Here is a 27,025-nt window from a genome sequence, read left to right as displayed (position 1 = left end):
CTATAATGTCCAAACAGTGTCAGGAAAAGATACTTTAACTGACATTGTTAAGTCAAAACTCAATCCCATAACCCAGTTTTCACTTCAAATGTGGTACTCTATCGTTAAACATTTAAAACTGGAAAATAGCCACAAAAAGTTGCGATGGATAAGCTTGGAAAATAGTTTTAAACCAGGACAATATGACAAGGCTTTCAAAGAGTGGACCAACAGGGGCCTGACTGCTTTCTGTTTAATTACCAAAAGGGACAAAGGTAGGAGCTTTCAAGAGCTTAAAGACATGTTTGAATTGAAAAACCAGGATTTGTTTCGATATCTACAACTTCGAGACTACTAAAATAAAGAGATAGCTGAGGCTGAGATGATTAACTCTTTTAATTGAAATGATGTGCAACGCCTACCAGCAAAAAACAACAGAAATCTAAATTATACCTCAATTTGATGAAGAAACAAAGATTTATCTTCTGGTCTTGCTCTAAAAACCACTCATTCTCGAAAACAGTGGGTGATAAGGTTTTAGGTTACAAGGTTCCTGAGGACTGTACTACAGTATTTTTAGGAAATATTGATGATAAGGTTAAAAGAGAGGATTTATATTTAACTAAGATTCTTCTCACTGCAGCAAGAAAAGCCATTACCAGGCTGTGGCTTAAGCCTGAGACTTCCTTCACTGGACAAACATAATTCAAAATTTTTGTTTTTTATTAAACAAACAGAAGATGTTGAACCCGGTTTATATTTTACAGTGCTAAGAGAAAACATGTCTTCAGTGAGGTAGTATGCTAGAGGGTAATACACGCCACGTGTCTTTGTCATGTCATCACCCAACGTTTTAATATGCAATCTGTATATTACAGTTTTACATACCTACTGTGGTCAGCTTTACTCCAGATTTCCACAACAAATCCACCTCTTCACCAGTCCACACATTAATGCCTTCAGCCTCCTGCTTCAGTTCAAGCTGCTCTCCTTCCTCACTGCTGCACATTTCCTCCTGTTCCTCTTTAGTCTGTGGAGGCTCTGGGTCCTCCTGGTTGAGACTGGAGCTCCTCTCCTGGTCACAGACCTGCTGCTCATCCAGACCTTCGTGTCCAACGAAGGGACACAAGCAAATAGTGACTGAATGTGATGATAAGAAAGATCAAAAAGGATTAAAAGGAAACTGAGAATCAAGCTTATGGTTTCTTGCATTGTTGCAAATGTTGCCACAGAAACAATCACTCATCTAGGATCTATTTTTTAGATGTGGCTGCCAGTGATTATTACACAATGTGAAAAAACAAAAGCAAACAAATGAACAGCAGCATGATCCCAATATGATAATGAAAGATTAAAGTGTTTAATGAAGGCAGGTACCACTCTCTGTAAATTATACCGATGTTTGTGCTGGAAAATGCTAACAGATAAGCAGTCTCTAAAATAGTCAGATCAGCCAGTGCAGCACAATCACGCACACCATGATCAAAGTGATCACCAGTATTGATCGCCAACACGAGCCGAAACGCTAGAGTATTTGAACACGTCTACCAAAGAAAGTTGCCGGTAAGTCTATTTACACAGATGAAGCTTCATACAGTTTACTGTGGTGTATTACTATTGTAGATCAATGCATTTATCCACACATTCCAAATGCTTCCAAAGCATTGGCAGGAATTGTCCACATGCCCACCATGTGGCCAACTCCTCAGTAAGGAAAATCGCTATCCGGTCTTTAAGTGATGACGTGATAAATCCTGCTTCCAGTTTTCCAGATTAACTGGCGTCGCAGATCAACTGGCTTTGGTCGAACAGATGTGTGGTAGACTTGCCTTTCAGGAGCCGCTACCGACAAAACAGCAAATAAACAGCAAATATTTAATCTGTGATATTTGTGAGGTTACCTCAAACACACTGTGTCAGCCTTGTTGCTCTTTAACAACAAAATGTTTAAAAATGTCGCGAGTTTACCTGGATATTCTCATGCAGGAGGCGATCGCGAAAACAGCAAACAATTAACACCACGCCGATGCTGCTCACGGGACAGCAAGAGTAAACGATCGGGAGAATCCTGTAGTTGTTATCGCTCCCCTCGTACGTTCTATTACTCCGATTTCAGAATCACAACTAAAGCGTGCAGTTTACTTTGTGTGCACTCAAATGGAGTCGAGTCAACTAGCTCCACCTGTGGCTAAGTGCCATAGCCTACAGCCAGATTAACTTGTGACAGACATCTGCACCTGGCTCCATCGCCACGTTTGAATTTGTTTCGTGCACAATACATTTGGAACTTTCTGTTTTGTCTATTGTTGTGTCTTGCAAATAAACCTTTAAAATACATGAAATGGTATCATGTATTTATTTTTGGCCTACATCAGTAGGAAATGCCAAATTATATACACAAAGTTACATAAATCACTACTCAATCATGATGATTTCAGTATTTCTTCCCATAACAAAGAAAGAAAGAAAGCACCCGCTGCTTGTTGCGAAGAGCGATACGCGCTTTCATGTCAAAAATCGTCATAAATAAGAAAAAGTCGCCAGATTTGTCGCTAGTCGCTTTTTAGAAAAACAGAGTCGCTAAAGGTAGTGATGTGACGTTCTGTATCGAGGCTTCAAAGCCTGTGTCGAGTAATGGAGGGGGCGTTTCCGCGATGCGCGTATCGAGGCTTCAAAGCCTGTGTCGAGTAATGGAGGGGGCGTTTCCGCGATGCGCGTATCGAGGCTTGCTTCATTTATGGGAGGAGCTGAAAATGATGACGTCCGAAGCCTCGCTGCCCTGCTGTACCACGTGACTGGTTCATGAAGCGGTTCGAACTTTGCCACGAGATATGACAGCGATATAAACCCCTCAGACTTCATTCAAAATGTAGGTGTTTGATGGAGAGTTGCGGTTAGTGAGAGTTTGGAGACAGTTTGGAGGTTTATGAGAGTGAGGAGAGAAAGTCAGGAGAGAATGGAGCCAGCTAAGAAGAGGAGGATGTCCTCCCCTGTGTGGGAACATTGTGGTTTTATTCCTCCCAACAAGCTATGTAAATTTCTACAGAAGATGTATTTTCATAATACTGATGGTGCAATACAATTTATGTTAAGCGGCTTTACTTTTGTACAAGGTGAAGTGTTTGCTATGTGCCAGGGAGCTGGGATATAACAACAACACCTCATCCATGCTTTGGCACTACAGAGCTTTGCATGTGAATAGGGGGAACACCGATTCTGGAGCAAGACCAGGTGAGCCATCAAACGCCATGATAATATAGCATGCAGTAATGTTACTAAATGATATAACAATATTATACAACTGTAATAAGTTACGTGTGTGATATTTATATTTGTGCTTTGTTTTTGTTGTCTTTCCTCAGGAGAACAATCTCAAATAGATGAAGACCTGGTTAGCATGGTGATTGAGCCATTTAGCATTGTGGAGGACAAAGGATTTAAAAGATTTGTTAAATCATTAAATCCTAGCTATGTTCTCCCCACTAAAAAGGCCATAAAAGCAGTGAAAATTTAGTTTTTACAGAATAAAATGTGAACAGGCAAGACTGCTGTCCATACCTCAACGTTACAAAAGCACAACCACTGTTACAAAACACCTCAACCACACCTCACCTCACAGTAAATGATCATTTCCATTTTAAGCATTTCCAAATGATCATTTCCATACTGCCAGTATAAATATACACAGTATACTGCCATCACTACAATATACATGTTTTACACACTCCTTTTGTTGTTGACATTTAAGGCCACACTCTTCAAATTCATGCCAACTCATATTTTTACATCCAGTATATGTCCTACTAGAGCAAATGAAGTTTCAAGAAGCTTAGCGCTGGGGTGAATCAATTGGATGAAAGCTTCAGTGCTTCATGAAGCTTCATCTGCCCATCACTAGCTAAAGGGGTCTGAAAACTCGCCAAATATAGCGACAAGTCGCTAAGTTGGTGCTGATGCCCACGTGAATCACACAATGATCCCGCAACCGCAACAAGTTTACATACCTGTATTGTGTGACTTTATCCCGGGTCTGATATTCAGCAGTCTTAGCTGACTGATCTCTTCCTCATACCGGACGATCGTTTTTGCAAACTCTGAGAAGATTTCTTCTGCAGCAGTAGTTAATCTTTCCTGGATAACCTCTCTCAGATGCTGAACTGTAGACATTGCTACAACAACCGATACCATCCAACTAAAGTCTTGAAACTTCTTTCTTTCTTTCTTTCTTACAGTTGTATTGGCGGTTGGCAAACAATTGAAAGGTGCATTACCGCCACCAACTGGTATGGAGTATGGTCTGGAACGACGCTCAAAAAATTAAAAATAAATAAATTAATTAATTAATTACCTTAAGTAGTTTATACACATTTCTGCTGTCAGAGTAATTCCACCACAAATTCAAGTAGGTATGACAATATGCTTGTAGCTCATATTTGTAAAGCCAGGACGGTTTGCCACTTCATTTTACACATTAAAGTATGTTTGTAGGTCACATTCACAAAGGTAGCATGGTTTGGCACTTAATTTTACCCATCAGAGTATTTTTCTAGTAGGACGGTTCGCCACTTAATTTCGTGTTGTGCGCATGGGCAAAAACAACGGGTAGGATGGATTCCTAGAACAATCGGGAGCAAGGGCGTAGATTTCGCATGGACGCAAGGGACATGTCCCCACCAATATCCATATGAGTGCCTCATTAGTAATTTTTGTGCTTAAATGTTGCATAATTTTGCTGAGAGATCTTTTACTTTGTGGTAATCTTAGATGAGTAGTTTTATGGACAAAACCCACCAGGTCATTCAGTGTTCCCTTAATGCTAATGTATATAAGAGATGTTGGTGTAATATAACTGAAGTAATGTTGTTAAGTCCTTAAAGTCATATTCTTTTATTGTCATGACTGTATTTGAAGCTTTTTCTTTTGTATGATACCCGATTTATATGGAATATGGCTGAGGTAATCTAAAGTCTAAAATACATTTGTTTAATAGTAATTAACATTATACAATTCACATATAAAACTATGAATTGTAATTTTAAATGGTTTAAAAGCATGTAGAATAGCATATGTAGGCAAGTATATTTCTCTCTTTCTTTTTTTTTATTATCAAGAAGCAAAGACAAAAAGGAAAAAAAAGAAACAGGGCAGGGTTTGGTGGTTGAATCATCGATCCCCACCAATGCCAAAACCAAATCTACGCCCTTGATTGGGAGCCTTGTTTCTTTTTTTTCTTTCTCTCACCCTCTCTCTCTCACCTTTCTCGCTTCACGCTGCATGTGAGCCTTGTGTTTGCACTGAGTTGAGGGGGAAGGAACGCAAACACTGCCTTATGTTTGCGGAGCAGGGGGGAGGAGCGGTACACTCGCAGTAGCACAGGAACAGAGCAGGGGGGAGATGGAGAGAAAGAGAGCAAGGGACAACAACAAGAGACAACATCATCACATTAGAAAAGTATAGTAATGAAAATGAATGACACCAAGAAAAGAAGCAAAATCTGTAACCATTTCAATTTTATTGACCATAGGCAGAGTGTAGAGTCTGCAGCAAAGGATATCGACCATGGCTCCAGCAAACATCTGCTGACACTAGAAAGTAATATTAAACACTAGTGATGTGTCCTGTGTGTCGAAGCTTCGAAGCGTGCGTCGAGTAATCTCGGGGGAGTTTTTGTGAAGCACGTATAGAGGCTTGCTTTGATGACGTTCGAGGCCTCGTGGGCAGTCAGTACCACGTGACTGATTCAGGAATTGGCTCGCCGGTTCGCGCCAGATTCAAAATAAAATGGGCAGCAAAACACAGCTGATTCCCTCATCGCACTGTGTTGTGGAATTGGATTACGTACGTGCTACATAGTTACTTGAGCATTTTTTCTTCGATGGAACCAGCAAGGAAGAGATTTTTTTTCTCTTCTAATAAATTATGCACACAGTAATAAATATCACAAATTATAAGTACCATAATATAAATAAACAACACTACAGATCCTATAGCCTGACTTATGTCTTTAAATTTATTAAAAAGTGAAGCACCACACAGTTTGTGTCCTTATCCAGATGTACATAAGCATGATTACACAGTTACTAGGGGCGGGTTTTGATTATCGATTAAAATCGATTCTAGCTTGGATAACGTGATATTGATTCATTAAAATCCCGAATCGATTTTTAATATAAATTTATTTTGCCCCAAATGCCAGAATCTCAGGTTAAACCTCACTAAATTCCAACAACCACCAAACAGCTAAAACAGTAAATGACAGCAGATGCACGTAGGCTATTATGCACAAAGACGTAAACACAAAGCGCGGACCCGCCGACGGATCAGAATCACTGCGATGTCGCCTTTCTCACCCGACGGCACGGACACGGTCAGGGCCGAAAGCCAACAGCTCGCTGATTCTGATCCGTCGGCGGGCTTTGTGTTTACGCCCTTTTTGCGCTGATTCTAAAGCTGTAGGTTTTTACCTCTCCAAACAATATTGACTGAACCAGCAGCAAAAGAAGATCCAAACTACGCTTCACATAAACATAGCCATGAATTCCCTCTGACCTTTGCTGTTTTGCTTCCACCACGATAAAAATCACACTTCATGCACAGCTCTCTCTCTCTCTCTGTACTTCAAGAACAGTTTCCCGTCTAAAAATCTGTTTTCTGCATTATTTGTTTGCTTGTTACGCACAAGTCTACCGTTGTTTACAGCGCTGTCGGTCGCTGTTTTTTTTCCTTTTACTTAATTCCGAAAAGAAAACCTAATTTCTGCTGTTCAGTAGGTACGGAGCCCCGCAGGGGACATGGGAGAAAAAAAAATTAAGACGGACTTTTGCGAGATCTCGCAAAACAAACTCGGGAGATCTCGCAAAACTTTTGCGAGATCTCGCAAAAGTTTCAGCCGCATTCTTCTAGAGGTCGAGACCCACTACAGCTGGGTGGAACACCGCTTTCGCGGCACATCGTGCCTCGACCTCCCAGTTGGCTTCGAGCCGGCGTCTGAAGAATGCGGCTAAAACTTTTGCGAGATCTCGCAAAAGTTTTGCGAGATCCCGAGTTTGTTTTGCGAGATCTCGCAAAAGTATTGCGAGATCTCGCAAAAGTCAGTCTTAATTTTTTTTTCTCCCATGTCCCCTGCGGGGCTCCGTAAGTAGGCTACTGAACAAATTTTAAACTTTTTAAAAATTATGCAAAATTGTAAAACGCTCAGCTGTGTCTCTAAACCTCTGTAACTTTTCTCTGCTTCACTTCAGCAGCATCAGGTAATGTTCATATGTTGATTAATGGTTTTCTTTCATTTTTGATCTACTGCAGAATATTTTTATAAAATCGTTTTTTCTGTTTTAGCCTCAGCTACTTTGATACAAAGGCATCTGCTGTGATGCTTACACCTTTGATAAAGTCTCGCAAATGTCATCTTTCTTTTTATAGATATAAAATATGGAAATGTACTGATCCGTGATCTGAATTATAACATTTCTGACTGTCTGAGGCAAAATTTCCCCGGATCGGATCGAATCAAATCATGGATCGAATCGATTCGGGACCTTGTGAATCGCCATCGAATCGATTCTAGAAATCAGTGACGATACCCAGCTCTAACAGTTACACAATCATACCAAAACTCTGTCCTGATAGTTTCCTCTTTCTCTTTTGTATCAGACATACTGAGACAATAGTCGGGATAAATAATCATGAAAACAATTTATTTATTCAGTTTAGAGGTTTACACGTCACATCATTATAACCACAGAGCCTGTTTCACTTGAATCGTCCACTTGATGGCGCAGTAGAGCAAATGAATCATCACAATGCTTCGAACCATGAGTCGACCAGTTGGATGGAAAGCTTCAGTTCATCACGAGGCTTCATCTCACCATCACTATTAAACACATTCTAACAACAGCTTATCAAGCTTAAACGTGCTGCTGTTTATCCGCTGGTTTCCTCTTTCTGGCGCAAAGTGGACGATAAACAAACAAGAGAGATGGGACTTGCGACAGAAAAGCCGATCAGCTGATCATTGATCATTTTCAGGATTGAAGTAGCAACAGGAGGGGGGGGGGGAGAAAAGAGAAGAAGAGGCAGCTGCGCATGGTAAAGACAGAATAACTCCAGCTTTGTGTCTTTTTCAGCTGAAGTACGGGAAAAATCGTGTTCCGTTTCCCTTCAATACAATTTTCTTCTGTTTGTCTGTGATAACATTGCTTTCAGGGCCTTTGCCCAAGCAAGGAGGAGCTCCTCGGCTGTAATTGGTCCAGCCCAGAGTCGATCATGACCCTTTGCCCAGTCCACCACCTTTAATTGTTTATACCGGTTATTTATTTTAAAAAAACAAACAAAACTCCAAAATATCAGCCCATGAAAACAAAAAATCACCATTGGCTCACACCAAGCAAATGTCCGGTATGCCCGATGGCATGCAGTCCAGCTGTAGTTGGGACGGAAATTACGAGAAGTTTGTTTAAGTGTCTACTACACCCACTCCAAATGTCTCAGTATATCAGATAACATCTATTTTATGACTAGGGATGGGTATTGATAAGATTTTCATGATTCCGATTCCATTTTCGATTCTGTTTAACGATTCAATTCTTTATCGATTCTTTTTAAAAAAGGAGAACACTGAGATCGATTAGCTTAGAACTTTGTTTTATATCTTCTCTTTGAACAAGATAGAAATTTAGGAGTAACATGGCCTTACAAACCCAACAGTGAGATCTTAAGAGATCCAGCCTACGGCTCTTCAATGGGGTGTCACAGGGTCCCCAGGAAAAAAAAAATGTAAATGTAAAATAATAAAATAAATATTCTTCTGTAGCAATAACAAAGTATAACATCAATTATTCTGTAGCAATTACACAAGAATATCCAGTAATGTCCTTGCCTACAATTAAACACATTCACTTACAGAAAATCGGGGCATCTGCTGTGCCAAATGGGTTCAAGCCTTTTACCACAAACTGAGTCTCTGCTCGGTGACATTCGTCTATCCCGGCCTGAAAGGAGACGCTACCGGTAGACTGCAGCGAGAACTGCCAGCATCTGAGCCAGACTCTGTCTGTCTCTCTCATCATGGTCACCTAAATGCACAGTAATGGTTTTGTAATAAGGCAGATCGCGGTAACATAATATGCACTGTTAGTTGGTTATTTACCTGCCGCATTAACGGGAGAGGACGTACAAACGTTACCGCTGCTGCTGGGTTGAGATTCACGAGTCCGGAGCGGAATTAAAAACACGACATTCATTTAAGGTCATCGTGTGTTTTGTGAGCAAATGCTTTTGCATATTCGTAGTGTTTCCTCCCTTAAACGAAGTATCTACTTTGCAAGTATTGCAAGTTGCCCTGTTGTCATCCGTTCTTGTAAACTATAATCAAACTTTTGAGCGTTTGAGCTTAGGCACCATGTTTCCTGCCAGGTAAATGACGCTCCGCAATGTGGTGACGTCATTCGGGGCGATTGGAATCGATAAGGGAATCGTTTGCAAAAATGGCAACCAATGCCAAGGAATTGAAACAGTGGGAATCGGTTCTCAACAAGAACCGGTTTTCGATACCCATCCCTATTTATGACAGCATGACATAATCTCATAATCATTCCTCAGCCTGATGTCCACCAGCTGGTTCGGGGTTTACCACCATGACACGGTCCACAGCTCAGTGCAGCAGCCTCAGCAATGAAGGTCCTGAAGATGGTCCATTCAAACTCAGTTTCCCTCTGAATGCTGTCGAAGCTCTGCCAGAGGTGAGTGTTTAAGATCTCACAGACAGGGGCCGCTGCTAGGTGAATTACTGAATTCACTTACGAAAACATGTGAGTGAATTAGTGTCAACTAGTGGTAGGACTGAGCTAAAGTGCTATTGTATCTGCCTCTATCTGGTGGAAGGAGGCTGATACTGCAGGTCACCCCACAGCCCTGGTCGGAACAGATGGAACTTATATTAGAAGTAATAAATAAAAATAAAAATAAAAATTATACATTTATAAACAATTAAGAAATAAAAAAGGGATCAATTGATTCAAATAAACATCAGAGCAATGATAAAGAATAAACTAATATTCACGATTTTCAAAAAAGTAGACAAAGAATTGATAATACTAATAAAAACAAAAAAACTAACACTAAAATGAGAACAACCTAAAAGGAAATGCATAAACAAATTGTAAGTTAATTAAATTTAACATCCAGATAAAAGATATAGAAAAGGGGAAAACCCAAGGATTTGAACCAGAAGAGTGAGAGAGAGAAATTACAATGGCTACTAATATCCCTGCAACATTCAAAGAAGACAACCTAGCGCTGCCTAGCAATATGAGACAGCTCAAGTGTTAGGGCCAAGTGGCCTATGAGAAAGAGAGCGTGGATCCAAATGCAAGACACATTGCAGAGGCAAGAATTGCTTTTCACTACTTTGTTGTGTATTTACAATTATGGCTACGTGGTATCAGTCTAGGAGCTCTGGTTCTGCCGTGTGAGTGATAATGGATATCAGGGTAAAAGGCACTGCAACAGAGGAGAGAAAAGTTAATGATTGGAGGGAAAATCGGAGTGAGTGACCAGGAGAAAACAACTTCTAATCTGTTTTCCAGGAGTATTAGAAACTGGTGGGCAGGAGAAGAAGCAGATGAGATGGTGGAAATCCAGAGGAGCGTGATGCCAGACAGGTCAGTATTCCAGAGAGTGAGATCAGCAGCCAATGGAAGAGGTAAGTAACTCTAAGGTATTGAGGTAAGTGACATGGGCTTGTGGCGTGACCACTTGGAGAGAGAAGAGAGTCAAGTCAATTTCAATCATAACATAGAACAGAACTTTTACATGACCTGGTGACAACCACAAGGTAGCTGACAGACTGGCTGAGAACTGGTGGAGACTAGTGATGGCCCGCTTGAAGCTGAAGCTCCGGTGCGTGTGTCAAAAAAATCAACACACTGCTTCAGAAGCACTGTGTCGAAGCTTGATTCGTTTGGCCAGAGTCACGTGATCGGTGACGTTCGAAGCTTCATTTAGAGCCTAACTGGTTCGGTATCTGATTCAATGGTTTATAAGGAAGCGAATCATTTGCGGAATTTGTGGAGTGTTTTGATGGTGACAGCGAACCACTGATCATTCCACTGAGAGATTTGGAGCCAGCGAGGAATAGCGGAGGTTCTGTTGTGTGGGAGAATTTTGAGTTGATTTTTGTCAATCGGGTGGGTTTTCCAGCTTTGTGTTCTGGCTGTTTGCTTTTGTTTTGTGCGTGTTTATTTTATCTGAAAATGAGGAAAAAGGTAAAATGTCAAAAATCTGCTTCCATAATATAAATATCATTAAATAACTTTAGAAAAACTTCCACTTGACTCTTTACATGTAATGTTGTAAAATTATATATTTTATTGTTTAATTACTCTGAAAATGTTAGTCTGCCAAATGTGCAGCAATTTAATTTGTTTATTCTCTTTAGCTGATAGTTTGTGGGACCCAGGTAGACTGTATAACTGCATCTCTATCAGTTTCCCTGCACTCCAGCCTCCTCTGTGCCATGTGAAGGGATTTTCCTTAAGGCAGGAGAAATTATCTCCACGAAAAGGAACAGATTCGACCATCGACACTAGAACAAATTCTCTTTTTAAATAAAAATGGAAAGGGTTACCTTAAATGCATCATGTTTTTAATTTGCAAGTTCATAAGCATTTTTCCTTTTCCATTTCACAATCAATTCTACCCCCAGGTCAAAAATATGTCTGGGAAAATTTCCCTAATATAATATTATTTATAAATACACCCGTCTAGCGATTAATTGCATAAGTGCATGGAGGCAAGACCTCAGAGCAACTTTGGACAGTTTGGACCATCAAAGTGACTCACATATATATAAAATAATTACCAAGTGCATCTTCAAATCCAGTTTCAGTTTCTACCAACCAACATATCACAAACCATTCAAAATGGAACATTGTTAAAGTTACACATTAGTCCAAATTATCCAAAATCCAAAATATTATATCTCAAAACAACAGCTGGGTATCAACAGGTGCTCACATAAAAGCAGTACAAGTTATGATATAAACATAGAGAATAAACAACCTAAGTATGTGGGTCACAAACAATGAGTAACTGCTTAACATTGTCATTCCCGAAAATATTCCTTTTCTGTATACAAAGCACTTCCCAAATATGTCAAGCCAATGTAAAGAAAATGTAAAAAACAAACAAACAACAAAAACAACAACAGGACTTCTAGCAGTGTGCAAGTCAGCGAAAAGTGATTGCAACTGTTTGCTGCTTTAAACACCTTCAAACTGTGAACTTCAGATAAACAACTGGCTTTAATTAAGGCTACCTCATGAACACATGTATTTTATTTTGTACAGACAATTCCGATTGTGTTTTTGAGAAATAGTTCTTTTTACATCAAGACACCAAAAATAGTCGGAACCGGGAGTGGTTGGTTTGTCGTCTTCAGCACTGATAACTGGCTTCTGTCTTGTGTCAGTGACGTAAAAGACGGATTTAATGTGACATGACCATTCAAACAGCAGTCGCTTTCTAAAACATCAGATATGTATCGGATTCAGTACCACATATGAAAGTGACCCAGGTCGGATTTGAAAATATCTAATTTATGCTGTTCAAACTGTCATACCATGATGGGATATGGGGAGCATAGGGTCAAAAAGTCCGATTTGATGCGCTTTTGCCTGCAGGGTGCACATAGCCTTAGTCCATATCCATGTCGATTCCCTGCTCTGCTGATATTCTTGTATGCGATTGCTCCCTCTCTCCACCTCCCTGTCAGTGTCACAAAACAGCCGGAGGTCAGACTCTCTCTACTAAATATTGGACGTCAGATAGATGTGCAGATCATGTTTATATTGGGTCTGTCGGTCCATGACCAATTCTCTGGACATCTGTAGACATTTGAACTTGGTCCACAATTTTAACGTCCAACCATGACCCAACCTGGACGTCGATGTTCAAAATGTGAACGTGATTTGAACTGGATAATTTCTTTCGGATATCATGTGGATGTTTATGATAAATGCGTTTTATTTACATGATTAATAAATGTGACTTTTTTTAATTTATAAATATAAACATTGTTGTTATCAACATGATACATATGAATATAGGTTATTTGTAAATAAACAGGATTTATTATGTGTTAGCCTATTGATTTATTCAATAAATGTTTTTTGTTTTGTTTGTTAGTTTACATTTTCCTGATTTTCTTTAATCGATTTAATAATAATTCTTTGTAACCAGGTTAAAAATGTGCTGATATAATAAAGCACTGAAAACCATGTTAAAATATAAAATAATAATGGTTCAAGTCTTTAGAAAAATTCTGATATTCCTTCTAAAAAGGAGTACAATGTGTTTTATATGTTTGAAAGAGCATTTGCATTATATATGGTCCTGTCCTGGTTCTGGGCCTTTTGATCCAGCATTTTAAGTTTTATGCCTTTTTGTATTATGTTCCCCAGGTTTCCTTACTTAGTTCTTATCTGTTTAGGTTCCTTCCATGTCTGTGCCTTCCCCACTATGGTGATTATAGTGTCGTGTCTTCAGTGTTCGAGTCTGTCATATCCCCTGTGTTTAAGTCTCCCTCATCCTTTATGTGTCTCAGTGATGGCTTTGTCTCTCTTACTCCGTTTGTGTTTTGTCTCCTCTTCTTGTTTACAGGTTACCCTTTGTGCGTCATTCCATCTGTCATGTGTGTTAATTTCGCCTTGCAATCATCTACATGCTCAGTCGTGTCTATGCCCATCTGAGCCAGCCGGCGAGCACTGTGATTGTGACTTTCTGATGACTCCTCAGTGGTTGGATGCGTCAGTGAGAGTGATGAGTACCAGGCTGTGGTTCATTCCTTTGTCACGTAGTGCAAACAGAATCATCTGCAGCTGAAAGTGACCTGACTTGATTGTGGACTTTTAAGGACTATGAAACCATGGACTTCAGAGAATGGTCTCAAGCTCTTGATTTAACCTATTGGTTTAACCGTTGGTCTAGGGCAGAATTTAAACTAACCTTGGTACCAAATGAGGTCCAGAAGGCCTTACAGGTCTGGGAAGGGAATTGTGGGCTGTGGTCGGAGACTATTTTATGTGGAATTCCATGGAGCATAAAAACATGATGGATGAAGTCAGCTGTTTCAGTGACAGTACAGACAATTTCTCCAAAGTAACGAAATGTACAGATTTTGAAAATCTGACTGTTTTTCCTGAGGTGGGTAACCCATGACAAAATCTACAGTGATGTGGGACCATGATCTGTGGAGGGTGGCTAGAGGCACGCTGGTGTTCAGGCAAGCACACTTCTGCAAGGGCAGAACTTCCCTCAGACACGGGCTGAGGAAAAGCCTTTTTCAGTTCACAAAAAAAAACAAAAAAAACAAAACAAATAGGCCGGTGGGTGAAAAGAAAAATACGCTTCAGCCTATGCTAATACCCTTCACCTCAGTTGCCCTACAAGATAGGATAATTTTTCTGTCTTATTGGGCAATGACTGTGGTGAGCAGCTGAAAATCAACAAGCATTACTTCAGGAATCCCCCGCAGCGAATCAACTCCCTGTAGAAGGGCTCAGGTGCTGAAGAAACTGTGTCACAGAATATTGGCTCAACGGTTGCAGCTGCAGACAGCTGCTGGACACTCTGTGGATAACTGAGCGGTTACAGGTGACTAAGCAGTGGAGGACCTGGAAAGTGAGGACGAGAATCAAGGGAGTCAGTATGATTAAGCCCCTTGAATGTGTTGAATCTTTCTGGCCAGTTGCGTCACTAAAAGGCAGATCACACAACAGCTCGTTTGAAAGTACTCTTTGTTTTTCAAAGAGCAGCAGGATTGTGGGGTCGCAAACTTTAAAGGCTGTGCAGAATTTCATTAGGGCGAAAGATGTTGATTCAGGCTTTTGGAACACAATTTAAACCCAAACACAAAATATTCAGTAGATGAGTAAGGTTTGTTGCCGACAGTTATATTGAACATATGCAGGCCAAAAGCCAACAAAGATAAATAAAGACGAAGACTCCCGGGGCACTTCTGAAGAATCACCAGCTCCTCCTCCTTTATTATATAATTTTTCAAAGATTTATTTCCTTAATTATGTCCAAATCAAAATTTTCTTAAAAACTTTGCTTCCTCTATGATAATCAACACTTGTCTTGCATAACTTTCTGGGATTTCTTCCAATGACCTCTTCAGCCATTATCTTTATAGTTTATTTTGACAGATCTTGACTGAGGTGAGTTCATAGGGTCAGGAATAATGGCTGTTATGTCAGCTTTACAGTGAGAAGCAATTAATACTACTTCAGATTTTTATTCCTTTAAAACAATTTGCACTACCAAATGTAAGGTACAAGTTTTCGTAATTAGGCTATCCTCGGATACAGGAGAACAATGCGGTTTTCGTCCTGGTCGCGGAACACTGGACCAGCTCTCTATCCTCTCGAGGATACTTGAGGGTGCATGGGAGTTTGCCCAACCAGTCTACATGTGTTTTGTGGACTTGGAGAAGGCATTCGACCGTGTCCCTCGGGGTGTCCTGTGGGAGGTGTTGCGGGAGTATGGGGTGTCTGGCCCATTGCTATGGGCCATTCGATCCCTATACAACCGTTGCAAGAGCTTGGTTTGCATTGCCGGCAATAAGTCGGACTCGTTCCCAGTGGGTGATGGGCTCCACCAGGGCTGCCCTTTGTCTCCGGTTCTGTTCATAACTTTTATGGACAGGATTTCTAGGCGCAGCCAAGTGGCGGAGGGCTTTCGCTTTGGTGGCCTCAGAATCTCATCTCTGATTTTTGCAGATGATGTGGTTCTGTTGGCTTCATCGGGTGAGGGCCTCCAGCTCGCACTGGAACGGTTCGCAGCAGAGTGTGAAGCAGCGGGAATGAGGATCAGCACCTCCAAATCTGAGGCCATGGTTCTCAGCCGGAAAAGGGTGGAGTGCCCACTCCGGGTCGGGGATGAGTTCCTGCCCCAAGTATCTCGGGGTCTTGTTCGCGAGTGATGGGAGAAGGGAGCCGGAGATCGACAGACGGATTGGGGCTGCAGCTGCAGTAATGCGGACGCTGCACCGGTCCGTCGTGGTGAAGAGGGAGCTGAGTGTAAAAGCGAAGCTCTCAATTTACCGGTCGATCTACGTCCCTACCCTCACCTATGGCCACGAGCTGTGGGTAGTGACCGAAAGAACGAGATCGCGGATACAAGCGGCAGAAATGAGCTTCCTCCGAAGGGTGGCTGGCCTCGCCCTTAGAGATAGGGTGAGAAGTTCGGCCATCCGGGAGGGGCTCAGAGTAGAGCAGCTGCTGCTCCACATCGAAAGGAGCCAGCTGAGGTGGTTCGGGCATCTGACAAGGATGCCCCCTGGGTGAGGTGTTCCAGGCATGTCCCACCGGGAGGAGGCCCAGGGGCAGACCCAGGACACGCTGGAGAGATTATATCTCTCAGCTGACCTGGGAACGCCTTGGTATTCCCCCGGATAAGCTGGAGGAGGTGGCTGGGGAGAGGGAGGTCTGGGCCTCTTTGCTTAGGCTGCTGCCCCCGCGACCCGGCCTCGAATAAAGCGGGTGAAGATGGATGGCTATTCTACAACTTTGGACAGCTTGGACCTTCCAAATGACTCATATAGATAAAAATAATTACTAGATGCATCTTTGTCTAGTTTCCACCAATCACATGTCACAAACCTGTCAAAATGGAAAACAGCACTGTCAAAGTTACACTTTTTTTTTTTTTTAGATCCAAATTATTAAAGCTCAAAACAGCAGCTGGGTATCAACAGGTGTTCACATAAAAGTACGATATAAACATAGATACTAACTGACATAAATATATGGGTCACAAACAATTCGAGTAAATGGATCAATTGCTTAACAGTGTCATTCCCTGTAAATTCCCCTTCCCCTTCCTTTAATTACCGGATTCCACATCATTCCTATCACACCCACAGGCTTTGCCATGAGACTGGGCTGGGCTGGGCAATCTCCGAAATCATCGAAGAACTTCTGCAGGCTCTATCTTGACAAACCAGCCATATATCTGAAGATTAAACCACTACATTCTTGGCTAAAAAAATATATTGAAAGTGTATTTGGTGACACACAAACAGGGTATTTCAAAGTACAGTTCAGTTAGTTTCCACATGCCAGTTGTTGGTGTGGAGAAACGCCCAGAAAAAAAGAATGGCAACCCGGCCAAAGCAATGGTTTTGACTCAAACAGCGTTTACCCCAAACCCCTATTTATTGACACATTGAATTGAATTATTTAATGGTGTATTTAATCAATTCATTTTTGTCACTTCTATCCCTCCATTCCTCGATATGTACACAGGCATTTTTTAAACAGATATTCTCTAGTGTATTTTTGAGAAATTATTTTTGCATCAAGACAAAAAGTATCTCAAGCACTGTTCAAAGAGAACCTTTAGCCAAGTCAAAGCCCACAAATAAAAAAAAAAAGGCAGAAAAAAAGTTATTTAGTTTTTTTGTCCACAGGTAAACATAGAAATTGAGCTTCTGAAAACCTTTTGAAAATAAAGTTTTGTCAGACGCCGAGTTTCCAAACATCCAAACACTTTGTTTTACCATCAACATTTTCTAAAAATTAAACTTGGCACGCAGTATGGTTTCCTATATGCATTTTCAACTGTACTGAAGAACTAAATTTTTCCCCACAGGTGCTACAACAATGTGGTTTCTCACCTGTATGACATTCCATGTGCGTTTTCAAATGTTCCTTCCGATTATATCTTTTCCCACAGGTGCTACAAGAATGCGGCTTCTCACCTGTATGAATTTGTATGTGTCTAGTCAGGTGTGACTTCCGTCTAAATCTTTTCCCACAGGTGCTACAAGAATGTGGCTTCTCACTTGTGTGAATTTTCATGTGTATTTTCAGATTTGTTACTACATTAAATCTTTCCCCACATATGCTACAAAAATATGGCTTCTCACTTGTGTGAATTCGCATGTGACTATTCAACTGCCCCTTCTGACTAAAGCTTTTCCCACAAGTGGTACAACAATGCGGCTTCTCACCTGTGTGAATTTTCATGTGTTCAGATAAATATGCTTTTAGAGTAAATCTTTTCCCACAGGTGCTACAACAATGTGGCTTCTCACCTGTGTGAATTTTCATATGTCGATTCAAGTTTTCCATCCTTTTAAATTTTTTCCCACAGGTGCCACATAAATATACTGTCTTGGAATTTTGAACTGGCAGCTCTGATACGATTTCCTCCAACTTATTTCTGTGTAAGCTATCATCCTTGCTTTCATCCTGATCTGTGTCAGGAGAGTTGTGAGAAAGGAGCTGGTCACTACTTAGGTCTGGTTCACCCTGGTCACTTTCTTTACGAGCAGGAAAAGTTTGAGTCTCTTGGTTTCGTACAAACGGTTTTCCCTCTTCAGTGGTACTGAGTTCCTCCTGTTCCCCTTTAATCTGCAAAAGATCCTCCTGTTCTTTACAGTCATGTTGTGGAAAATCTGAAGGGACAAAAAAACAAAACATATATTTTAGAAATTACAAGGTAACCTTAGCCATTAGCAGGTCTCCACATGGTAAACATGTCGCTCAGATAAGCCAATAAAAGGCATGTTGGGGGAGAAGCTGTTTTGCTGACTCAGTGAGACCATTTTGGCTGCTCATATACAAACTCTATGAAAAACAATCTTCTTCTGTGATCGATTTAAGTTTGGAATCGTACATTTCAGAAAAAAAGAACATAAATATTTAACAATATTTATCCCAAACCGTAATGTTGTGAAGTATTTTGTTTTTCCATTCCATGCTGCAAGGGAAACCTGGAATTCTTTAAACTGACTGAAAAAAATAAAATGAAAATCAATGAGGTGGAAACTTTAAACTCAAACACTTCACTTCTGGCTTTCTGCTCAGTTTTTGTATCATTTAATGGAGGAAATCTAATTTATGTAAATAAAAGATAATCAAACATTAGGGGCAGTTTCAAAACAACACAAAAATTCAGCTATAACAAAAACTGTGAGATTCTCATAAATATTACTCTGACTAATAATTCCAGGGTTTTGTTGTCTTCTAAATGCGATAGTGGCTTTTCCAGCTCTTTTAGTTTAATTATTAGGGGCGATCGTGGCTCAAGAGCTGGGAGTTTGCCTTGCAATCGGAAGGTTGCCGGCTCGAGCCCTGGCTTGGACAGTCTCGGTCGTTGTGTCCTTGGGCAAGACACTTCACCCGTTGCCTACTGGTGGTGGTCAGAGGGCCCGGTGGCACCAGTGTCCGGCAGCCTCGCCTCTGTCAGTGCGCCCCAGGGTGGCTGTGGCTACAATGTAGCTTGCCATCACCAGTGTGTGTGAATGGGTGGATGACTGGATATGTAAAGCGCTTTGGGGTCCTTAGGGACTAGTAAAGCGCTATATAAATGCAGGCAATTTACCATTTATTAAGAGAAACATTAATAAAACTCTTCAATTTAACCAGTTTGCCTCCCCACCTCCTTTTTTCAACCCGGACACTTTTTGTTACTTTCCCTCATCCCCTTTTAGGGAAACGTAACACAGGGTGTTGTGCGATTGTTGTGGTTTCTTTCTAATATTGTAGAGTCTTTACCTTACAGTATAAAGCCCCTTCAGGACACCGTTGTTGGGATTATTTCCCTATATGAATAAAACATATTGGGAATGAGTGAAAAAGGTCGTGTTACACAAGCTAAAGAATTATTTATCCACAAATCATAGTGGGAGTTGATTAAAAAGGATATGGGACACTTTTCTGTAATAATGCCATATGACTGCACACAAGCAAATGCAGAACTTACCGCCACATAAAATCCTTCCTAACTATTAGGGTTGTGTGACTGAACGCATATATAGACTATCGACGATAGGCTGAGCCCATAGGAGATTGTTTTTACACGGGCAATTTATTTATTTATTTGCCCATGAGTACGTTTGCTATTAATGATGGAGCTAATAGAAGGAGTCAAAAAATAATAAATAAATAAATAAATAGTGCTGTTTTAACAGCACCCCCTTTCATCTTCAAATAAATGCACCCTCCTCAGAGTGCGCCCAAGTGCTTGTTGATAGAGCTGTAGAAGCTGGTGATAGCCGAGCATACTGAGCAGGATGGTGGACACGTACGTTCTCATGCAAGTTAGTCGTGTTTAAGCACTTTGCTCGCACGACACGTCTCCACAAGCGGCACACGGCTTTGGTTACATCCTTAGTTTTACCTCTCATCTTGTTTAAAGCCTTTATATTTTTCTAGTTCTGTCAAAATCCCTGAAATGTCTCTGTCAACGCATTTCGGGCAGTTTGTCCAAACTTTGTTCATTTTGTACTCCAGATGGGTTGAGCGAGTTAAAAGTTTTAATTGGTGGCACACCAAAAACTAGAGATGGCACGATACCACTTTTTTATGTCCGATACCGATATCATAAATTTGGATATCTGCCAATACCGATATGAATCCGATATAGTGTGTTTTAATCAACAAAACTGTTTTTTTTAAATATCTTGCTGCATTTTGTATAAGTTCATACTCAAGTTTAAAACAACAACTACACTAAAGCTATTCTGTTATACCTGTATGCAAAAAAAAAAAATTTTCATAGTTCAGCAATACTGATCAATCTAATAAACTCAAACCTACACCATCCTCCCTATTCTGGTATTTTAAAGAGTACTTAGCGTAAATGTTTAAGCAACCTAACTAATAGGGTTCCAACTAGGGGCTGCCACAAATGATTATTTTGATAGTCGACTAGTCACCGATTATTTTTGCGATTAGTCGACTAATCAGATCATGCATCCATTGGACGTAAAACCTACAGCTTATTGCACCAGCATCCAGCTGCTCTTATATAACTATCATTAGTTTACAGCTTGAAGTGTTTAAGGTATGTGCTAACTAAAAATAAAGACAAGATGATAGTTTATTAAATTTTAATGACATCTGCAGATTGTTTCGGTGAAGTTTAATAAACTCAGCCGTCTGCTCCTTGCCATCTAAAATATAACGGGACACCGGAGTATATTCTGGAGCATCTCACACTTCTGATAATCAGCTGTCTGCTTGACGTTTATTCAGCTGCGTAAGAACTATAACTTTAATCTCAGCCAAACCGATTTACTCAGGAACAAATAAAATACAAAAAAAAAAAAAAAGCTAAACAATAACATTTTTAAGTTATCTAAGTGACTTATATATATATTTAACCTGAGTAGCCAAAGACGACGGACGGGTTTGAAAACGATTTGCCGGGAGTCCGGTGTTCTCACGGCTCTAGTGAGCCTTGCTCCCGGCTAACTATCGAGCTAATGGGTAACAAACGTCTCCGAAAACGTCGGAGCGCTTTTGAAAATATGTGGTGTCTTGATAAACTGAGCAGATATTTGAGGTTTACACAGCTACATTCTCGCCTGAAAATATGTTAAACGTTTATTTTGTGACCCAGAAAGAATAATAAGAGTAACATTAAAACTAACTAGCTGCCGCCATTGTTGACAACTGCGCTGGGCTGCGCTATGAATTATGGGACACAGCTTCTTCTTCGGGGTTTAACGGCAGCTGGCATCCTTGTCCATGCAGTGCTGCCATCTTCAGTTTCAGTCTGTTATGACACTCTAAATCCTACTACTCATTCCTGCGTCTTTTGTGATCTTACAAAGCTTCAAACGACGCGTCGACTAATAAATCAGTCGTCGACGATTTTAATAGTCGACGTAATTGTGACTAGTCGACTAATCATGGCAGCCCTAGTTCCAACTCCCAGCAACAACAAAAATAAATGAATAAAAAATAGGGAACCACCCCTCACGCCTCCACCTCATGATGCTTAATCGACGTAATCAACCTTAATTTGATGCAGTGTGAAAAAAAAAAATGCACAGAAATCAATTATTTTTCAATATATTAAAATACTAAATAGATTCAACATCTTCTTCAACAAAATTGCAGACTGCAGAGATGGTACCTTCCCAAAGGAAAAAGTACTATAGCTTACATATTTGTACTATAGCTTATATATTAGTTAGGTATATATATATTAGAGATGGCACGATACCACTTTTTTATGTCCGATACCGATACCGATATCATGAATTGGATATCTGCCGATACCGATATGAATCCGATATAGTGTGTTCTTTAATCAATAAAACTGTTTTTTAATATCTTGCTGCATTTTGTATAAGTTCATACTCAAGTTTAAATAAACAACAGCACTAAAGCTATTCTGTTATACCTGTGTGTAAAAAGTACACTGCGCCCAAAATATTTCATAGTTCAGCAACACTGATCAATCTAATAAACTTAAACCTGCTCCATCCTTCCTATTCTGGTATTTTAAAGAGTACTTAGCAGAAATATTAAGCAACCTAACTAATAGGGTTGCAAACTACCAGCAAAAAAAATTAAAAAAATAGGGAACCACCCTCCACTTCGTGATGCTTAATCGATGTAATCAACTTTAATTTGATGCAGTGTGAAAAAAAAAATGCACAGAAATAAATGATTTTTTCAAGAATAATTAAATAGATTCAACATCTTTCTTCAACAGAATTGCAGAATTCACAGATGGTACTTTCCCAAAGGAAAAAGTACTATAGCTTACTAGGGTATATTACACTTAACAGTTACTATATACAGTAATGGACTTCTATACATTTTACATCAGATTAAAACTTTGGGTGTAAGATTCAGATAATTATTTATTAAAAGCTAGACATTTTAAATGAGAATAAGAAAGAAAAGTATGTCTTTGTGCCCCCTTTTCCCTGTTAATGCCCTATCGGCCCCCCTGGCTAAACTTTGCTAGATCCGCCCCTGCACAGTTACCAGCCGTCAGCTACGTAGAAAAAGATCCTCGAGTAGAAAGTAATATTAAATAAATTCTAACAACAGCTTATCAAGCTTAAACGTGCTGCTGTTGTTCAGCCGCTGGTTTCCTCTTTCTGGTGCAAAGTGGGCCAAAAGCAAACTAGAGACACGGACTCGAGACAGAAAAGCCGATCAGCTGATCATTAAGCAGTTTCATGAAGTAGCGGCAGGAGAGAGAGAGAGAGAGAGAGAGGAGAGAGAGAGAGAGAGAGAGAGAGAGAGAGAGAGAGAGAGAGAGAGAGAGAGAGAGAGAGAGAGAGAGAGAGAGAGGCACTTGCTCCATATATCGGTTGTTAAGCTTAAGGCGGGAATGCTTTACAAACATTCAGAGAGGAACTTACACACTTGCTTTACTTCTCTCTGGGATCACTTCCTTGGAGATGAAATGCTGGTTTGGTAGCGAGACTACAAATACACACAGCCGCTGTATCACGTGACCACACTGCTCCGACGTGCTACGGTTATGAGACGAGTTACGCCATGTCGCAAGTTTTGTGAGGTGCTTTTTTGATATTTAATGGATCGGATTACATTTTTTTATTTCTCGCCGATATCCGATCCAGTAATTTAGGTCAGTATCGGACCGATACCGATACGTAATATCGGATCGGTCCATCTCTAATATATATTAGACTTAATAGTTACTATATACAGTAATGGACTTCTATTCATTTTACATCAAATTAAAACTTTGGGTGTCAGATAATTATTTATTAAAAGCTAGACATTTTAAATGAGAATAAGAAAGAAAAGTATGTCTTTTGTGCCCCCTTTTCCCTGTTAATGCCCTATCGGCCCCCCTGGCTAAACTTTGCTAGATCCGCCCCTGCACAGTTACCAGCGTCAGCTACGTAGAAAAAGATCCTGGTGTAGAAATTAATATTAAATAAATTCTAACAACAGCTTATCAAGCTTAAATGTGCTGCTGTTGTTTATCCACTGGTTTCCTCTTTCTGGTGCAAAGTGGGCCAAAAACAAAGAAGAGAGACGGACTCGCGACAGAAAAGACTCGTGACAATATGAATGGCAAAAATGTATATGCAGGAATAATTAAAAAGTTGATGTGTCAACTCATTGTAGGGTGCCTTCCTCTCTCTTGTACTCAACTTATCATTTCCAACATAGGACAGTCCTGACAAGGGCGACACTGTGAGGGCTAGACATTTTGGCTCTTAGAATATTACATCATGTTTCCTTATTGCAGTTGGACCTTAGATTCTCCATGTGTCTCTATAACATACCTCTGAGGTCTGATAAGGATCCAACAGGAGGTTAGATTTCTTAACACAAACTGAGTCTGTCTAAAGTTTTGCATACCTATTCTTTCCAACTTTACTTCAGGGTTCCACATGATGTCCAGCTCCTGCCCAGTCCAGACGATGACATCTTTGGTCTTTGGCTTCAGTGAAAGCTGCTCTTCTTCCTGATTGAGGGAGATTTCCTCCTGTTCCTCTTTAGTTTCTGGAAGATCTGGGTCCTCCTGGTTGAGACTGGAGTTCCTCTCCTGGCTACAGTTTTCCTTACAATCATGTTGCTGTGGGAGGTCTTGACGGACACAACACACAAGAAAAAATTAACACTGTGAGCAGGTCTCTCAGATATGTGAGCGATATTTAAATATTCTCTCTCATGCAGTGAACAGCAAAGAATTCTGTTTACATACAGAAAGTCATAATTTATGAGGCGTACAGCTCGCTACTCCAACTTGGTCTTTGTGGGTATTTTTCTACATTCTGCATACAGTTCTGGGTCAACTTGACTTAAATCTATATGGAGGAAATTTTTGGTTTTTATTAAACAACAGAAAATTTTAAACCCAGTTTTTATTTTACTGTGCTAACAGAAAACACGTCTTAGGTGAGGTAGTATGCCAGGTGGTAATGCATGTGTCATTGTGAGCTCTCTTCCTGAGGAGTCAACTCTGATATCATCGCCTGATGTTTTAATATTATTCATTTCAGTATTATGAAATCTGTATATTACAGTTTTACATACCTGTTGTGGTCAGCTCTACTCCAGGTTTACACAACAAATCCAGCTGTTCTCCGGTCCACACATCAATTTCTTCAGCCTCCTGCTTCAGTTCAAGCGGCTCTCCTTCCTCACTGCTGCACATTTCCTCCTGTACCTCTTTAGTCTGTGGAGGCTCTGGGTCCTGCTGGTGGAGACTGGAGCTCCTCTCCTGGTCAAAGACCTGCTGATCACCTTCGTGTTCAGCAAAGGGACAGAAGAAATCAGTAACTAATGTGATCACAAGAAAGATCAAGAACAATTAAAAGGGAGTTTGAGAACTAAGATTATGGTTTCACGGCCTCTTGCGTTCTTGCAGATGTTGCCACAGAAACATTCACTCCTGGCCATTTTTTCACTGGGCGACACTGATAACCTTAAAGCCGTCTGGGGTCTAATTTTTAAAAGTGACCGCCAGTGATCGTCACAAAATGTGCAAACAAACAAAATAAACAAATGAACAGCAGCATGATCTGAATATGATCATGAAAGCTATTGACCAAGCATCATTTAGGCCACCTGGTAATTTTTGGTCATTTTGGCTGTAAACAGGCCAGAAATCAAACTAAAAGTGAATACTTTTGCCCCCTGGCACTCATTTTACATTATTGTATTGTTATGGCAATGAAACAGTTTAAAGTAAAAAAAAAACGGACTGTTTTTTTCAGATTTATAGTTAAGTGGAAACTGATATTGTCAGGTTTTGTATTGTTGATTGTCATTTATGCTTAGAAATATCTACTTATATATGCTTAGAGTTTTATAATTAGTTTTAGATTGGTAGAGGTTTGATCCTTAATAGTCTGCATTCCAGAGCACTCTGGGAGCATGGGAGAGGTCGTACCTTCTCTTATTGTTTTATGGTAGGATAAACGTGGCTGTTTTAGGCTAAGTGCCTTTTGTTTAGATGAACTGCTGGACTTCCAGACCAGCAGGTTTAGGGAAGTCATTTATGGGGTCACACACACACACGGTACTCTTTGTTTGTATGTAGACGTCATATGTTAATGAACCTATGTATATTCACGTAACCTCAATAAAAGAGCAGTGTTACGGGGGAGCGGACGAGAGCAACTGGGGTCAAGCGAAGGAACGGCGTTTGTCCGGTTCTCTCCCGCGCACGAGAAACATGAAGAACTTTGGCTACTTCGTGTCTTGCTTGCTGTGTAATTATATTGTCTTAAACGTTCCAGCGAATAGGTTCAAGCTACAAACCTAATATTAATTCAACAGGAACAAACGTAACACAACATCAACTATACTAAATATGTACAATAAAGTTTTTGAGCAATGGCCACTCAGTTTTTTAAATTTCGAGGCCTTTTTGGAGCGTTGCCACTTTTCCATACATGTGATTGGACCGTCACTGCTCGTGTTTTCTAATGATGCACCGTAAAGTTTCGTAAAGCTCTTCTTCTTGTCTTTCAGTAACCGTTTGAAATGTCTCTCTTGCCCAAATGGTCGAGGGATTACGTTAGTGAATCTTGGTTCTTCAGACAGCAGTAGCTTGCCAACGGTTTATGCTACCGTAATACACCAAATATCCCCGTAAAACTCAGCCTCTCTTCTTTCAGTAACCCTGTGATTTCTTTTTCTAGCTTAAATAGTCGATAAGTTACGGTAGTGTGAAGCGCACATGGTAAAATCTAAGCAGAGTTGAGTTCCCGCGAGGATCCCGCAACCCCCATTCCTCCACAAATTTACACACCTGTATTGTGCGACTTTATCCCGGGTCTGATATCCAGCAGTCTTAGCTGACGGATCTCCTCCTCATACCGGACGATCGTTTTTTCAAACTCTGAGAAGATTTGTTCTGCGGCAGCAGTTAATCTCTCCTTGATAACCTCTCTCAGATACTGGACTGAAGACATTATTGCGACAACAACTGATACATTCAAATCAAAGTCTCGCGATGCAAGCGCTCAGTGACGTCATTTCCGCTATTCTTCTTCGATCTTAAGCTGGAAGTATCAAAGGCGTAATACTGCCCTCATCAGGTCAGTCTAACAAAAATCAAGTCCTGACATAAAGTCTGGTACTTTGGAGAAACCTGGATAAAGAATTTATCATTTAACATTAAAATATAGATCAAAGCTCAAAACATTATGAAAGCTTCGTGAATTAGAGTGTTTTCTGTTTCTTTGAAACACAGACAATAGTACATTTAATAAACAGAAAAGGGTCGATTTCATTTTAATGAACTC

General features: G+C 40.4%; 2 protein-coding genes across 6 annotated transcripts in view; both read right to left on the bottom strand.

Annotated features, from left to right (window-relative positions):
• Positions 1-4,289, bottom strand: part of LOC120715342 (zinc finger protein 260-like) — a 39,372-nt gene extending 35,083 nt beyond the window's left edge. For 2 of the 5 annotated variants that reach the window (XM_040002262.1, XM_040002259.1), the window contains exon 1: positions 3,984-4,161. In XM_040002262.1, coding sequence (XP_039858196.1) covers positions 3,984-4,146 — 163 coding nt within the window. In that variant the 5' untranslated portion in view covers positions 4,147-4,161. Of the gene's footprint in view, positions 1-867; positions 1,120-3,983 lie in introns of all 5 variants that reach the window. The other 3 variants (XM_040002266.1, XM_040002263.1, XM_040002264.1) reach the window with 3 other exon arrangements.
• A 13,262-nt stretch (positions 4,290-17,551) lies between these two features.
• Positions 17,552-26,726, bottom strand: LOC120715346 (zinc finger protein 568-like). Its single transcript, XM_040002286.1, has 4 exons — positions 26,530-26,726; positions 24,807-25,016; positions 24,129-24,356; positions 17,552-18,436 (listed from the first exon to the last, which is right to left on the bottom strand). Exons 1-4 carry the CDS (start codon positions 26,690-26,692, stop codon positions 17,556-17,558), a joined length of 1,482 nt encoding a protein of 493 aa, XP_039858220.1. The 5' UTR covers positions 26,693-26,726; the 3' UTR covers positions 17,552-17,555.
• Between the last annotated feature and the right edge of the window lie 299 nt (positions 26,727-27,025).

The sequence above is a fragment of the Simochromis diagramma genome, unplaced genomic scaffold (assembly GCF_900408965.1).
Source record: "Simochromis diagramma unplaced genomic scaffold, fSimDia1.1 OVJJ01000688.1, whole genome shotgun sequence".
In the NCBI taxonomy this organism is placed as follows: Eukaryota; Metazoa; Chordata; class Actinopteri; order Cichliformes; family Cichlidae; genus Simochromis; species Simochromis diagramma.
This window is presented reverse-complemented; position numbering and strand designations above follow the sequence as displayed.

Coding starts and splice junctions, on each gene's coding strand:
- LOC120715346 (XM_040002286.1), bottom strand. CDS start 26,692: ATGTCTTCAGTCCAGTATCTGAGAGAGGTTATCAAGGAGAGATTAACT. Junction 24,357..24,806: donor AGTAGAGCTGACCACAACAG/GTATGTAAAACT, acceptor GTGTCCGTCAAG/ACCTCCCACAGCAACATGAT. Junction 18,437..24,128: donor AGTAAAGTTGGAAAGAATAG/GTATGCAAAACT, acceptor TTGTCCCTTCAG/ATTTTCCACAACATGACTGT.